Source organism: Pan paniscus, chromosome 15 (assembly GCF_029289425.2).
Source record: "Pan paniscus chromosome 15, NHGRI_mPanPan1-v2.0_pri, whole genome shotgun sequence".
Lineage (NCBI taxonomy): Eukaryota > Metazoa > Chordata > Mammalia > Primates > Hominidae > Pan > Pan paniscus.
This window is the reverse complement of record NC_073264.2, coordinates 100,666,518-100,681,316: the sequence shown is the minus strand read 5'-3', so window position 1 is coordinate 100,681,316 and position 14,799 is coordinate 100,666,518. Positions and strand designations below refer to the sequence as shown.

Below are 14,799 nucleotides of genomic sequence, written 5' to 3'. Positions count from 1 at the left end.
CCTAAGTCAGACACAGTCATTGGCATGACCTAAATTTGGGAGGGGGAGAGGGATGTGGCTGCGTTGCTGTCCACTGTGGTCCTGGACCCTGGCCACACCTGGCTGTCCGGCTGAGCCGAGCTGTGCTGTGCCACACGGTGCCAAGGGCCCATGCTCACCTGTCAGGCAGGCATCCTGGAGGGTGCTGAGGAGGGAGGAGCCTCGCAGGTCCCCACCCATCCCTGCACCGAGCACTGAGACACCGGTCCAGAGTCACGCCAGGTGGCCCTTCCACGGGGACTCCTTCCCAGGGCATTCCGTATGAATCAGCCTGGGGCTCCCAGTCTGGTGGTCCAAGTGGTCACTTGTGGGCAGGCTGCCCAGGTGGGGACACAGGGCACCCCCTCTTCAGTGCCTGCCTCCACTCGCACCCCCAGCCCTCACTCCCCTTTAGTTGCTGCCTCCCTGATGGGGCACAGCGTGGTGCCTGGCACACAGGAGGCGCTCTGTTTGTGCCTCTCGGACACATAACCGATGCAGCACATTTGAGGGCCCAAAAGCTCTCTGGGAGCAGGAAGCAGGGTGACAGCAGCTCCCCTGAGCACAGCCCAGAAAGGCGCTTCCTGCCCTCAGCCACCCCACCCATCCTTCCCAAACAAGCAGCCTCAGGTGGGCAGGCTGGGGCGGGTGGGCTCTGTCTCCATGTCTTACCCTCTTTCTGTTCAGCACCCCCTCTGACAATGCTCCCTAGGGGTCACCCCAGGGTGGCCCCACATAGGCCCCCTGCAGCTTTGCAGGCAGGCATTCCCTGCAGGACGGGGTTCCCCTCTGGGGAGAAGGCTGGGCCGCACTGCAGAGGCCCAGAAAGGGCTGGGGAACAACTGGAGTTCACCCAGCGAGTCCTCGCTGGGCCCCGAGTCGGGCAGTGTTGCAGTGAAGGCCCTGGATACAGGCTGGGGGTGTCCTGAACTCCGGTCCTCAGTGGAAAAGGAGGCCCTGCAACCTCCTGGGTCTCTTCCTCCCTAGTCCAGGACACTCATGCTGCCCTCTGGAGGCTCTAGAAGTGAGTAATGCGGATTGGGCCTGGCCAGGGTGGAAGGGGCCACGCTGAGTGTTTGGCAGGGCTGGCCCCACCCTGTTAAGGATTCGGGAAATCTTGTTTGAGCTCTGAGCTGGCAGCTCTGTGTGTAAGATCCCTTCTCCCTGGGTCCTGAGGGAGCCACCCGAGGAAGACTGGGCAGGCGGGTGTTTCTGGGGAGCGGCAGTGGACCCCCTGCCTCTGCCTGAGGAAGGGCCAGCACCTTCCTTAGCTGGAGCTCTTCTCTGTGTGCAGAACAAGCCCAGCAGGTGATTTCAGCTCCTGCTTCCCCTCCTCGGGGAAATCCTAGGGAATCTCATTCTGCAAAGGCAGCGACCTGTCTCATAGCAGGATTTTTAATTTGGATTTAAGTGCAATAATGGTTACTCATTTGATGCGCCATTAGTCACATTGCCCCTTAATGAGAGATTGTGCGTTTTTCCTGCCTGGCTTTGTGGCTTGCTAATAAAGTTCTATGGACATGCAAATGTTTATAGAGGCTCACCGAAGGCAAGGGTGGGAATTGCGTGCAGCTAATTAAAAACCTCCCTCACGCTCACGCACACACATCTCCTCCCAGGGAAATTATCTGGGGGAGGGGAGGGGACGGCAGCACAAACCTGCGTTTTCGGTAACAGCACGTGGGAGCCCATTTGGTCGAGGGCCAGAGAGGATGTGGAGGAAGGGACGCTGGAGTCCAAACAGAAGCTGAGCAGGGCAGGGCAGGGCAGGGCCGGCTGAAGGGGAGGGCAGCTGTTCCAATCCCAGGTGTACCCTTCCTGGCTGTGTGGCCCAGTAGTCAGACTGTGTGTATGTGCACGCACGCATTCAGAGTGTGTGCTGGCTTAGAATGCATTCTCCATTGGAGAAGATTTTGTAACTCTCTTACTGTTGCAGAGTCCTGGCCAAGAAAATCAGGTGGTTTGGAATTTTCACCCTTAAGTGGAGCTAGGGGTACATCTCTCAGGAGAGGTGACCCAGGGAGGCATGGGTGGCTCTGATGGGGTGGGGGGAGGGGTGTCACTCATGGTTGGGGGAGGGTGAGTGAGTGCTGGGCCTAGGGGTGGGGGCTGTAGCCTCTTCCTCTTTTTGGTACCTGGTGGATGGGGAGGGGGCTTTCCTTGATCTGACCTCCACCTGCGGGCCGTGAGTGCCTCTAGTTAACCTAGGCAGGGTCAGCCAGGGTTAATGCCGTGGTCAGGGCACGGCAGTCCCATTTGATGGTTCAGGGCTGTGCCCAAGGCCCCCGTGCTGAGACCCCTTTGTGATGCTCGCCAGGGTTATCTAAAACCCATCACACTTTGGGGGCCCTGCAGGAAGGTTGGTTCCCACTTCTCTCTCTCTCCTTTATGTCCCTCCCTGACCTTGGACCACACCCAGGTCCTCCCTGAGGCCCAGGAAGCAGCTCCCAGCCTCCAGTGCCCGGCTGCCCTGGCTGACCGGCGTCTGGTGGGTGTGGGCTATTTAATGAGGGGAGTCAGTGCCGGATCCCTGCTTTCCTGTCTTGGCTCCGTGGCCTCCGTGGGAGCTGGTAATAGAGCATCCACTTGCCTCCTCACCCCCGCAGGACATGGCTGTTTGCTGGCCCTTGAGCCAAGCTCTTGAGACCTCCCAGCCCCAGTGGGGGGCCTGGCCAGGGCTCTGATGGGGCTGGGAGAACACAAGAGCTGGACCTCAGTGAGGCTGGGGCTTCTGAGAAGTGCGGGGCCAGGTCCAGCTTTTGAGGGAGGCAAGCAGGGTGTGTGTGGGATCTTTCACAGCCAGGCTGAGGGGCTGGTGAGTGGAACTGGGACCCCAGACATGGCTGCAGCCTGTCCTGCCTTCCTTGCCCCTGCCCCAGCCCAGCCCCAGCCTGGGCCTCCCCTGCCCCTGCAGTTTGTTTGGGTAACTCAACAGCCTGCTGATTTATGGGACATTCCACAGTGTTTTATCTGCCCAGCCGCTTTCTCTCAGTTCCTTTGAAGTAGAAAAGGGTGTTTCGGCCAGAAACACCCAAAACCCTTTAGTGATGCAGAAAGAAAAGAAAGGCCGGGCCTTCTGCTGGGCCGGGCCAGGGGAGGGGCACTGTGGGACTGACCCGAGAAGTTTATGGGACCTGTGGATTCATTCTGGCTCCTGGTCCCAGCCCCAGCTCCAAATTCTGGGGGTCGGTGGTGTTTGCTTTGCTCTTAAGCAAAGGGTCTAAGGCCAAGCCTTCCTCCCTCCCTCCTGTGTGCAGGAGTTAGTTACGACCCCACAGCTTGCACGAGTTCTTAGGGATTCAGAGGCAGCACCCAGGACCTGCTTTAGGAGCTCCCTGCCCATCCGATGGGGGAGGCAGCCTGGGCGGAGCATCCCTAGAGAGCCCCGAACCCGAACCCGTGGGAGGTGGGAGGCCTCGCCTGTGGATGTGGCCCCATCTGCTGCCGATGGCTGGCCCAGGCCCTGTGAGTGGTGCCGTCTGTGCAGGGACCCAAGGGCAGGAAGTTGGAGCGGAGGAGCCAGGGTGAGTCACGGGGTGGGAGAGACACTCTCTCCTCACTCGCTCTCACTGGCTCTTCTTCATTCATTCATTCTGTTTATTCAGCCATCCAACAAATGTTTACAAAGCCCACGTTGGAGAGTGGATCGCTGACATTTGAGCTGGGGAGAGTGAAGATCGATTGATCCCGGCTCGGGGGACGGATAAGCCGTGTGGAGGGGAGGGTGGAGGGGTCCTCCGGGGCCGTGCCTTTGAGCAGCCCCTGCTGCCGTGAGGAGCCATGCCCAGGGCCCTTGTCCTCCTCAGCCTGGCCCTCCGTCTAACCCCTCTCCTTCTCTCCCCTGCAGCAGGCAGGCTCCGGAGAGTTCCGCATGCTGCGGAAAGGCTTCTCGCCCTACCACTCGGAGTCCCAGCTTGCGTCCCTGCCGCCCTCCTACCAGGACTCCCTGCAGAACGTGAGTGTGCACCCCAAAAAAGCCCACCTGTTCCGGATGAGGGGCTGAGGCTCAGGCGGGCCAGTGACCTGCCCGGAGGGGCACAAGGATCTGGGTGCCTGAGTTCAGCCCCAGCCCTAGGCCCTGTGTCCATGTCCCGTCCAGTGTGGCAGTTAGAGGCGGAGCCCCAGGTGGGTTGACACTGCTGGAGGTGCGGGGCAGTCTCCAGAGGCCGCGTGCGCAGGGCTGCCCGTGCCTAGCCGCTGTCCCTCTGAGCGGCTCGTTAGCCTGTGCCACTCCTTGGCCATGGTGAGGAGAGGGTACCCGGCCAGCCCTGGAGCTTGGGGTTCAGGTTTGTGGATTCTGCACTGAAATGACCAGCCTGATGCCTCCAGGGGTATCCTCTGCCCCTACCTGGCTGACCTGGCCTGGAGGGAATGGGGTGGGCAGCTTGGAGCCAGCTCCCGGGAAGTGGAACCTAGCTCAGGACTGTGCCCTGTAGATAGATATGATGGCAGTGGGGAGCCACAGGAGTCCAGGCCCACTTGCCCTCCTGGGACTGGGGGCCTTGCCTTGTGGGACTTCACGCCTCCGGGAGCCTTGGCGGGTGCGTGGCGGATGCTTAGGAAGCACCGGCTGTCCTCGTTGCGGCACCTGCAGAGCCGTGTATGGAGGTGCTTCTTGGGCAGCACGTGCGCTTGTAGCAGCTGTGCCCCTTCCTGCTCTCTCCCCTGCACCCCTTGCCCACAAGGCTGACCCCAGGCCCCCGCTGCAGAGCTTGCTGGGCCTCAGTGCTGGCTGCTGGCTCTGCGATTTCTCTTTTGCTGCCCTTCCACCTTCTCCAGGAATGCAGCTGTAGAGCCTGTGCAGGCAGCAAAGCCCGCCAATGGCCGATATTCCAAGCATTTATCTGGAGTCCCGTGGCTGAACGAGGCTCTAACTGTTTCATGGTGGAGGGCTCTGAAAAGCCAAGGGATGCCCTCACGGGGCTGGTTCCTTAGTCTTCATGCCCCGTGCCTCTCATTCATTCAGATCGTGGGAGGGAGTAATAGCAGCTAGCAGTTACTCAGTGCTATGTCCTGAAGTCTTCCGCGTGGCCTGCAGGTTGGGAAGTGCTGTGCAAGCACAGCTCTCACATGTACCAGGCCCACCAGATGCTGTCTCCCTGCAGGCCTCTGGAGAGCACATCCCAGGCATGGGCCGAGCCTCAAGGCCTGAGAGTGCGGATAAAATGCTGTCAGAGTTTGGGAATGTTCAGGAAGGCTTCCTGGAGGAGGCAGCCTTGGGAAAGGGTTTGTTCCTCTTGCCTCCTTTTTTCCTCTAGACTGCTCTGTGCATGAGGGGGTGTCCCCTACTTTGGAGAGGAGGAAGTGAGGCCCACAGGGGTGCGGTGGATGGCCAGGGCCCCATGGTGAGTGCATCCTGGTGCCTGTGTGTGCCTAGAGGTCAGGGGCCAGCGTGGGGGCTGTGCAGGGGTCGCTCCTCCATGAGGCCAGGAGGCCGGGTGATAAACTGAGGTTCAGGGGCCATGATCAGGGCTGGTCGGCCCTGGAGTGGGATGAACTGAGGTGCAGGGGCCGTGATTGGGGCTGGTCGGCAGGCAGGCCCCCAGGAGTGGGATGAACTGAGGTGCAGGGGCCGTGATCGGGGCTGGTCGGCGGGCAGGCCCCCAGGAGTGGGATGAACTGAGGTGCAGGGGCCGTGATCGGGGCTGGTCGGCGGGCAGGCCCCCAGGAGTGGGATGAACTGAGGTGCAGGGGCCGTGATCGGGGCTGGTCGGCGGGCAGGCCCCCAGGAGTGGGATGAACTGAGATGCAGGGGCCGTGATCGGGGCTGGTCGGCGGGCAGGCCCCCAGGAGTGGGATGAACTGAGGTGCAGGGGCCGTGATCGGGGCTGGTCGGCGGGCAGGCCCCCAGGAGTGGGATGAACTGAGATGCAGGGGCCGTGATCGGGGCTGGTCGGCGGGCAGGCCCCCAGGAGTGGGATGAACTGAGATGCAGGGGCCGTGATCGGGGCTGGTCGGCGGGCAGGCCCCCAGGAGTGGGATGAACTGAGGTGCAGGGGCCGTGATCGGGGCTGGTCGGCGGGCAGGCCCCCAGGAGTGGGATGAACTGAGGTGCAGGGGCCGTGATCGGGGCTGGTCGGCGGGCAGGCCCCCAGGAGTGGGATGAACTGAGGTGCAGGGGCTGTGATCGGGGCTGGTCGGCGGGCAGGCCCCCAGGAGTGGGATGAACTGAGGTGCAGGGGCCGTGATCGGGGCTGGTCGGCGGGCAGGCCCCCAGGAGTGGGTGTTGAGGGGTCAAGGTGTCTCGTGGGAGGGGCCGATGAAGCCTGGAGAAGTGGCTGCTGTGGAAGGGCCAGGGCCAGAGGCCCAGGGGCTGGACCTCGTGGAGTGTTCACAGGGCACCGGGCCCTTGCTGGGGCCTGTAGAGCCCATGTCTGGCACTTGGACCCCCGGGGAGAGTGAGGGGGTTATCCGGAGAGGGCCGTCTCCAGGCTCAGACACTGCCTGGGACACAGGCCCTTCCAGACCCAGGCAAGTCTCCTTTAAGGCTACCTGTGGGTCATGGGCACATTGAGGGCATGCTGGAGAGTCCCTGGGTAAAGCAGGTGACTCTCTGGGGTGGACACCCCCTCCCTGCCCACTGCTGCCCATACCCTCCATCCACTGGCTGTCAGGGCAGGTGCCCAGGCTGGTCCCCAGTGGAGGGTGGGAGGTGGTTTATACCCATCAGCCTCCTAAGGGAGGACACTCAGAGTTGTGCCGTCATCACAGTAGAACATTTTCATCACCCCAGAAAGACACCCTGTACCCATCGGCCGTCACTCCCGTCCCCCTTCCTCCCAGCCACCAGCAACCACTGACTGGTTGGTGCTTTCTGTTTCCACGGATTTGCCAATTCTGGATATTTCGTATAAATGGAATCACATGACGTGTGGCCTTTTGTGTCAGGCTTCTTTCACTCCAAATCTTGTTCTCAGGGTCCAGCCACAGGTACCCTGTATTGGTCTTCATTGCTTTTCATGGCTGAATACTATTCCATTGTGTGGGTGGAACACATGATTCCTTCATTTGTTGCTGCACATTTGGATCGCTTCCATGTTTGGGCTCACATGAATGGTGTTGCTCTGAGCGTTTGGCGACAGGTATTTTGTGGATGTCTATTTTCAGTTCTCTCTGGTATCCTCACTTTGGGCACCAGCTCAGGAGTCCCACGGACTTGGGTTCGGCGCCCAGCCCCATTGTTTACAAGCTGTTTGGTCTTGGGCAAGCCATTCTCTTAGCCTCACTCTCTTTGTCTGTAAAGTGGGCATGTAGGCCAGGCTCAGTGGCTCACGCCTATAATCCCATCACTTTGGGAGGCCAAGACAGGAGGACTGCTTGAGTCCAGGAGTTCAAGACCAGCCTGGGCAACATGATGAAACCCCATCTCTACCAAAAAAAAAAAAAAAAAGCTGGGCATGGTGGTGTGCACCTGTAGTTCCAACTACGCTGGAAGCTGGGGTGGGAGGATTGCTTGAGCCTGGGAGGTCAAGGCTGCAGTGAGCTGAGATGGTGCCACTGTACTTCAGCCTGGGCGACAGAGTGAGATCCTCTCACTCAAAAAAAAAAAAAAAAAAAAGGCATGTATGAACATGTAAAAAGATAGTGTCTGCTGGGAGCAGTGTGGCAAGGACTCAGTGGGCCCATCTGCCCTAAGTGGGTACCTAGTCAGTGGGAGGTGTGTGTGGCCCGAGGGGGCTGAGTTCTAGTGCAGTTGGGGGCCCCTGCACCCCGGGAATGCCCTGGAGGTAACACTAGGGCTTTGTCTAGTCCTGGTGTCACTTTCAGGATCCCGGGCCATGCCCTCGCTGGCACCCACCACTGCCCAGTGAGGCGGGCAGGAGAGGGGCGGCTTGCACAGCCCACCCCCACGCTCCTGGCTTCCCTCCTGCCTGTGCTGCAGAAATCCCAGCCCCCTAGAGCCGGGGGCTGTAAGAGGACAGGCAGCCCAGGGGCCTGGTGCAGATGGGGACATGAGGCCAGAGGTGCCAGGGGCCGGCTGGCACATGGCCTGTGTTCTGCAGCGGAAGGTGCAGGAAGGTGTAGGTGCCCAGGTCTCCCAGGGCCGTATGTGTGCGACTGGCGCCCCCTGCTGTCCGGCACGGGGAGTGCCGCCTTCTGCGTCAGGCCAGGGCGCCCCCTTGCGTTACCCCAGGGGGAATCCCCAGCGTCCCTGTTGGGTTCCCTACACTACAGAGACCCAACAGCCTGGGCTGGAGTTAGGGGCCTGCACACACCCTGGGGCAGAGGACCCTTTCTATTGTCCAGACGAGGAAACCGAGGCTCAGCGTGGGTTGGGCCCCACCTCAATGACGCTTTCCTAGACCCCAGGGCTCGGGGGGCCTCCGGAGGTAGCAGCTCCCAGGCCCCCTAGCCTCAGGGGTGGGGCCTGCTCTCCATGTGGAGGCAGGAGCCGGTCAACGTGCAAGGCTCTGGGAGCAGGTCCAGGCCAGGGCGGGCAGGGAGGGCACCAGGGGTTGGCTGCCAGGCCTGCAGGGGGTTCCGGGTCCTGAGGGTCGCAGAGCCCAGCCCTGCAGTGTTAGGTGGCCCCATGATGCAGGCCTGGGTGGGTGGGATTCCAGCCCAGCTCCCTGAGCTTGCCAGGCCGTTGGGAGGCGTCATCAGGGCCCCATTTACAGAGAGGGCGGCAGACTCAGCTTCCATGGTTGGCCCAAGGATTGCCAAAGGTGGGAGCCCCGAAGATGTCCTGGAAACCCCGCTTCCAGGGCCCACAGGGCACCGCTGGGTGTTTTCTGTCTGGCTCTGGGCACTTGTAAATTCCTCCCAAGCCTCTCCCAGCATCTTGTGACCTGCTGGTTTCTGTTGGGCCCCTGTGGTCCCCACTGCAGCCTGAGGCAGAAGCCCTGCACCTGGCTTCCCAGCCACATGGACCCTTCCAGGCAGGAAGCTGGGGGTGGGACTGCCTGCCCCTGGCTAGACACGCAGCTTCTGACAGAGGCTGCGTCCCCTCCCCAAGGCCTGATGTGGGAGCTGGGCACCTGGCAGCCAATTCATCCCGCAGGGCTGGGAGGTGGCGGCTGGGAGGCAGGCCCCAGGGAGTGCTCAGGGCGAAGCCGGCCTCGCCCACCGGTGGCTCCAGGGTGGGCAGGGGAAGGGAGTTTGGAGTCAGGTGCCAGGGTTGAGTCCAGACCTTCCTGGTCTTGCTGTGATCTGGGTCTCTTGCCCTCCCTAGGCTGAACTTACTTTCCTTGCAAAACAGACGCTAGGTCTTATCTGTGGGGTGTTGTAGGGGAGCTTGAGAGGTGTGGGTGGGCCCTGGACTGCCCGTCTTGCCTCTGTGCTATCAGGGACCATTTCATCTGCAGAAGACCTGGTGGGCGGGACTGGCCAGACTGGCTGTGGGCTCCTTGGGTCTCCATCCTCACACCTGCCTCCTCTGCCTCACCCCGGTCCCCTTTTCCTCCTGCCTGGGCCCTGGCCCCTCAGAATGGGGGCCTTGTCTGAGCCACCGGTCATTCCTGTGGGAGCCAGCCAGGGTGAGCTGAGATGTGTGATTGCCTTCCCCAGGGCCCGGCCTGCCCCGCACCTGAGCTGCCCTCGCCCCCCTCTGCTGGCTACAGCCCTGCAGGACAGAAGCCCGAGGCTGTCGTGCATGCCATGAAGGTGAGGGCCACTACCCGCTCCCTCAGAAGTCCTCAGATGCTGGGTGCACTGTGAGACTGTGGGACCTTTGCACCTAGGGGTATCCAAGTGGCAGGGGTGGGAGGTTTCATCTGTGTGTGGGTGGCTGGGTGACCATGGCTGCCTGGAGCACTGTGAGGCAGAACTCAGAGGTGGCGGTCATAAGTGTGTCACCTGTCTGCCATCCCTGAGCTACTGCACCTAACAAGACTGAGGCCTGGGGTCGGGGAGGGCAGGCACCCCACTAAGGCCAGAGAGATAGGGGCAGGAGTGGGGCTAGAACTAACCTCAGGTCTGCCAGGCCCAGCCTCTGCAGGTGCAGACTGGTGAGTCCGATGGGCTCCGGTTCCTCCAGGCTGTGCACACCTGAGCACAGTCCCCACTCCCATGCCCCCCTTCCTCCTACGTACGTGCCCCATGACATCCCACATGCATGCACGGCCACGGCCACGCCTACTCACACCCCCTCCATGTGGCGAGTGCCCACTCATCTCCAGCGGGCCCTGGGTTGGAGCGAGTCCACCTGTCTGAGGGTCTTCCTTGCCCAGCCGGTCTACTTCCTCCCAGGTGGCCCAGCCATGAGCTGCTTCCCTTGTAGGGCATCCAGTGTCAGCAGGGTGAGATGACAACCTGCCCCTCAGTTTTTTCCACGCTTGTCCCCAGGGGCCCAGCGGCTCAGGGTCCTCAGCTTTGGTTTGCAGCAGGGGAGGCTGAGGATCAGGGGTCAGGTGACTTGCCCGAGGTCTGCCGGTGGCCTCTGCCCCTGACCCCAAGACCCGTCCCCTTCAGGTCCTGGAGGTACACGAGAATCTGGACCGGCAGCTCCAGGACAGCTGTGAGGAGGACCTGAGTGAGAAGGAGAAGGCCATCGTTCGCGAGATGTGCAACGTGAGGCTTCCAGGGGTGGGGGGCAGAGGCTTGGCACTGGGAGTGCAACCAGGGCCACCCAGCATGGCCATACCCTTCCCCATGTGGGACTCCATTTCTCGAATGCTCAGTGAAGGCTGGGTGACCTTGGATGGCTGGGGGGAGGCCTCAGAGGTGCTAGGAGCCCCAGCCCGTTGTCATCTCGCTGCCCCCTGCCCTTCCCAGAGGGCCCCTGGTGTCTGCAGATCCGCCCTCCCCAGGAGTGCCGTGCCTGGGGTTCTGGATAGAGCTTGAGCCCCCCACCCCCCCGGGACTGGTTTGTTCACCCCAGGTGTTCCCTGGGTGCTGGCCCCCGGGCCTCTCAGCTTGCTGGTGCCCCCTGTGGCTGCTGGCTGGGCAGATGGTGCTCAGAGCAGGAGGTCCAGGTGGAACCCTCCAGCCCACCAGGCTGGGGCTGCCCAGGAGAGCCCCGTGCCCGACCCAGCTGAGCACCATCGGCGGTCTCCTTGGGGGTGCTTGCAGGAGCCATCGGGGAAGGAGTTTCATAGGGTCTGAACCCAGGGCTTAAAGGGGGGGCGAGAGGCTCTGAACTGTGCAGCCCCTCCCCCGCATCACCTAGTGGGGCCTGTGGACCCCACTGGACAGCTGCAAGGCTGAGCCACACCCCAGCAGTGACCTGCTCAGGCCCGATAGTTAGCGTGGCATGCAAAGACCTGGTGTGGGTGTCTCTGGGCCTGCAGTGGCCTCCGTGTCCCTCCTGGCCCCATGGCTCTGAGGACGTGGGTGATTCTGCCGTGATGAGGCGGCGGATGTGCACAGGCGGCAGGTGGACGCGGGTGAGTCCCACCACTCACATCTCTCTCCTCTCCACAGGTGGTCTGGAGAAAGCTGGGAGATGCAGCCAGCTCCAAGCCCTCCATACGGCAGCACCTGTCTGGGAACCAGTTCAAGGGGCCTTTGTAGGGCCACTCTTCTGTGGACGTGGACTGGCCCTGCTGGGGGTCCCCAGGGGGAGTTTCAGGCCCCAGACCCGGGCAGGACCTCCAGCCCAGCCCCTGTCTTCTTCCTCTGTGGTGAACTGTACATAGGACGCTGCCCGCCCTGGCCCAGCTGCCATGGGTCCGATGCACTGGCCCAAGCCGCCATCTCCCGCCTCATACACCAGCAACCTGGGAAGACGAGACGCCGCGACCGTTCCTGCAGCAGAGCGGCCCGGACGCCTCATTCCCTCTCTGGGCCCTGGGCTCCATGAGCAAGAGGCTGCAGGCTGCTTCTGAGATCCAGCCTGGGAACTGTCCGGGCTCCTGTGTCCTGCCTGGGATGGAGGGGCCACTCATCAAACCCTCTACTCCCCGGCTGCCACCCACACTGGACAGAGACCACCACTACCTGGGTCTTGATGCAGGTGGCACCACTTCTTGCCCACATGCCGTGGCCTGGCCCCAGGCCCCCCAAGCACTGGGTCCCCGGCATGTGGACAAGGCCACTCACCACGTCTGTGGCTGGCTGGAGGCTGCCCTGGGCCCTTCCTGTGACCCTCAGCCTTGGAGGTCAGGGTGCCCTCACACCTGGGGATCTGTGCTCAGCCACCCAATGCCCGCTGCTCCTTGCTTTTGGAGGTCATCCCCCTTCCCCCCAATCTCTGCAATGTCCCCCTGCCACCCTGTCCAGGCTATGCCCTTCTTGGGCTCCTCCTGCCCCATGCCTGAGGCACGTCCCTTTTCGTGGTTTACATGACAGGCCAGTAACAGGAAGGGCCTGGGGAGAGTTTCTGGGCTGAGCCACATGTGATTTTCCTGATGGGCAGCACTGGGCCACAGCTGGGGCTCTGGTTGGCTGTGACTTCCCCCAGGGCCTGGCTGCATCTTGGGTCCCTGTGGACAGAGCTGTCTAGGCTGCAGATGAGAGTTCTGTTCTTTTTGGGAAGGAGCGTGTCTGGCCAGGTTCTGCCTTTAGTTTGTGGTGTGACCTTTAGCAGTTCACTCAGCCTGACTGGGCTCTTGGTGGAAACAGGTCTCTGAGGTTCCTTTTCGGCCATGCTTATGGCTCCAGGTCATCCAGCGCCACAGGGCAGGGGTCCTCACTGAGGAGGCATGAGCCAACAGCCGACGGCTGAGGGCGGGCCGGGTGGAGCTGAGTTCTGCTGCCTTGCAGTCGCTGCGGGTGGAGAGTTGCCTCCCCACTCGGAGCCCGTGTCCTCAGTAGTAAAATGGGCAGCATAAGGCCCTCCTCACAGGATTCTGGCATCAAGTGAGATCTTCAGTGTAAATGACCATGTATAAACTGTAAAGTGCAATAGAAAATTGTGTGTGTGAGGAAAGTAAGGCCTAGAGGGGGTGATGTGTGGCACATGACAGGGGAGATCCCACAGCTGCAGCGCGGGGACAGGCCGCTTCCCCACATCCGCTCATGCCACTGTAAGCAGCCCTAGCTCGAGTCCAGGACCTCACCAGGTCCCCATCAGACTCCTGTGCTCTTCCAGGGGCTGCTCAGAGCCCCATCTGAAGAGCCCAGAGAGGCTGTCTTCCTACCCAGCAGGTCTCATGCAGGCCCAAGGCTGGGGATGCAGGCAAGAGGGGGGAGATGGCCGCCCTGTCCCTCTCCCTAGCTGGCGGCTCTATTCTGAGCAGTTCTTGCTGCCCGTTTGCTCTCAGGGGAAAGGCTCACGCCCCCCATCTTAGCCCCAGGGGGGTAAGTGGGTGCTGGTGATGGGATGGTGTGGCGCTCCTGCCGTGGGTGTTGCCAGGAGGCTCTTTGGGAAGGAGTGTCGCCCAGTCAGGTGGTGCGCTCCCGGTCACTAGGGGTGTACACGTGAAGTTGGGTGAACACCTGCTGCTCATGGTACTCAGTGATTCTTGCCCGAGTGGGCAGCTGAGCAGAGGCCCCTCTGGGTCTTGCAGTCCAAAGAACCGCAGAGTAGCCCAAGGGGTGTGGGTCCATTTTGAGTGGCAGCCAAGTCTGGGAGCCCGTGTGCATCATGTTTGGGTCAGGTTGGCTTGGCCACCACTGAAATAAGCAATAAGTACGGGCTCCTGGTACCTGCGGATCTCCTGCAAACAGGCCCAGAGAACAGCCTTGAAGCCACCTTTCCCCTCAAGGGGACTGACCCTGTCTTTAATGCTGCAGTGGCATCCAGGGATCAGTGGAACATTGCTTTGAGAACCCTCCTGCTGTTACGGAGGCAGCACAAAGCTGGTGACCCCTGAGCCAACACGGCACTGGGATGGCTTTCTAGGACGGAACCCTGTCGGCGACAGTCACATCTCAAACTAATAGCTAATTTTAAAAGCCAGCAGCAGCGACGCCATGTACCTGAGTACAGGTGGCAGTTGCAGAGCCGTGGGCTGTAGAGGGTCAGATGGGGCTTCCCACAGGGGAAATCTGGGCGTGCTGTAGCTCAGGGTGACTCCCAGCTCTGTCACTAGCAGGGCGACCCCTTCCTTCTGGAGCCTTAGCTCTGAAAGCCCCCAGTGGGGGTGCCCTTTCAGATGCCCCCTTTCCATTTCAAAGGCTCTGACTCTTGATCTTGAAGTCGGACGCGGCACTGGCACTCGGCTTCAGTTTCCACTGTGACAGATGGAGGTCTCCTTTCGCCCCAGCCCAGGCGGCCAAGCCCATCCTGGCCTCAGAACATGCTGAGCACATTTTGTAGGGTGGCACCGTTTTATCCAAGTTACTAGCTACACATCAGTGTTTAAAGAGAAAAAAGTGACCTTTCATTTTTTTTTTCTTGAAACTTGAGGAAACAAGATACATACTACTGATTTTTTTTTTCTTAAAACTAAATGCATGACTGCAGAGCGGTAGAGGTGTATATTTTTCATACTGTGGGGCAAAGTATTTGTGCTGCTTTTTGGAGATGGACTGGAACGTCTGGTTTCTGTCCCCGGGCCCGGCAGCTACGTCTATTTTCTGTAGAAGGTGCCACAGTGAGACCCGGAGCCACCCCTTCCTGCCCTGGCGCCGTTTAGAGCTGGGAGCCCGTGGACTCCCGGCCTGTTTCTACCTTCTATTCAACCACTCTGACGTGGGGAGACAAGAAGAAATAGAACTTTTTGATAGTGTGGTAAAAACATTGATTTGAACTATTTTAGTAAAAGGAGTAACAAACAAGATTGTGATAGTGTCTACTTTGAGCTAGATAAATAAAGGCCTCTTTGTGAGCCTCCTGGCTGGGTGCTCAGTGCTTGTTTCTGTCGTGGGTGGCAGGGTCAGCAGGCAGAGACAGGGCCAAGGCCCCTCAAGCACCGCAGATGGGGGCTTAGTCGGGGGCCCCTTCCACAGACAGAGCCG

The 14,799-nt window shown here is 60.9% G+C and overlaps 1 protein-coding gene across 3 annotated transcripts in view; it reads left to right on the top strand.

The window, feature by feature from the left end:
* The window catches only part of CCDC85C (coiled-coil domain containing 85C), a 93,590-nt gene extending 78,916 nt beyond the window's left edge, over window positions 1-14,674 (top strand). Inside the window, exons 3-7 of one of the 3 annotated variants that reach the window (XM_034938116.2) lie at window positions 3,866-3,973; window positions 5,277-5,363; window positions 9,526-9,621; window positions 10,429-10,527; window positions 11,380-14,674. In XM_034938116.2, coding sequence (XP_034794007.1) covers window positions 3,866-3,973; window positions 5,277-5,363; window positions 9,526-9,621; window positions 10,429-10,527; window positions 11,380-11,469 — 480 coding nt within the window. In that variant the 3' untranslated portion in view covers window positions 11,470-14,674. The remainder of the gene's footprint in view (window positions 1-3,865; window positions 3,974-5,276; window positions 5,364-9,525; window positions 9,622-10,428; window positions 10,528-11,379) is intronic. The other 2 variants (XM_034938117.4, XM_034938118.2) reach the window with 2 other exon arrangements.
* The last annotated feature ends 125 nt before the right edge of the window (window positions 14,675-14,799 follow it).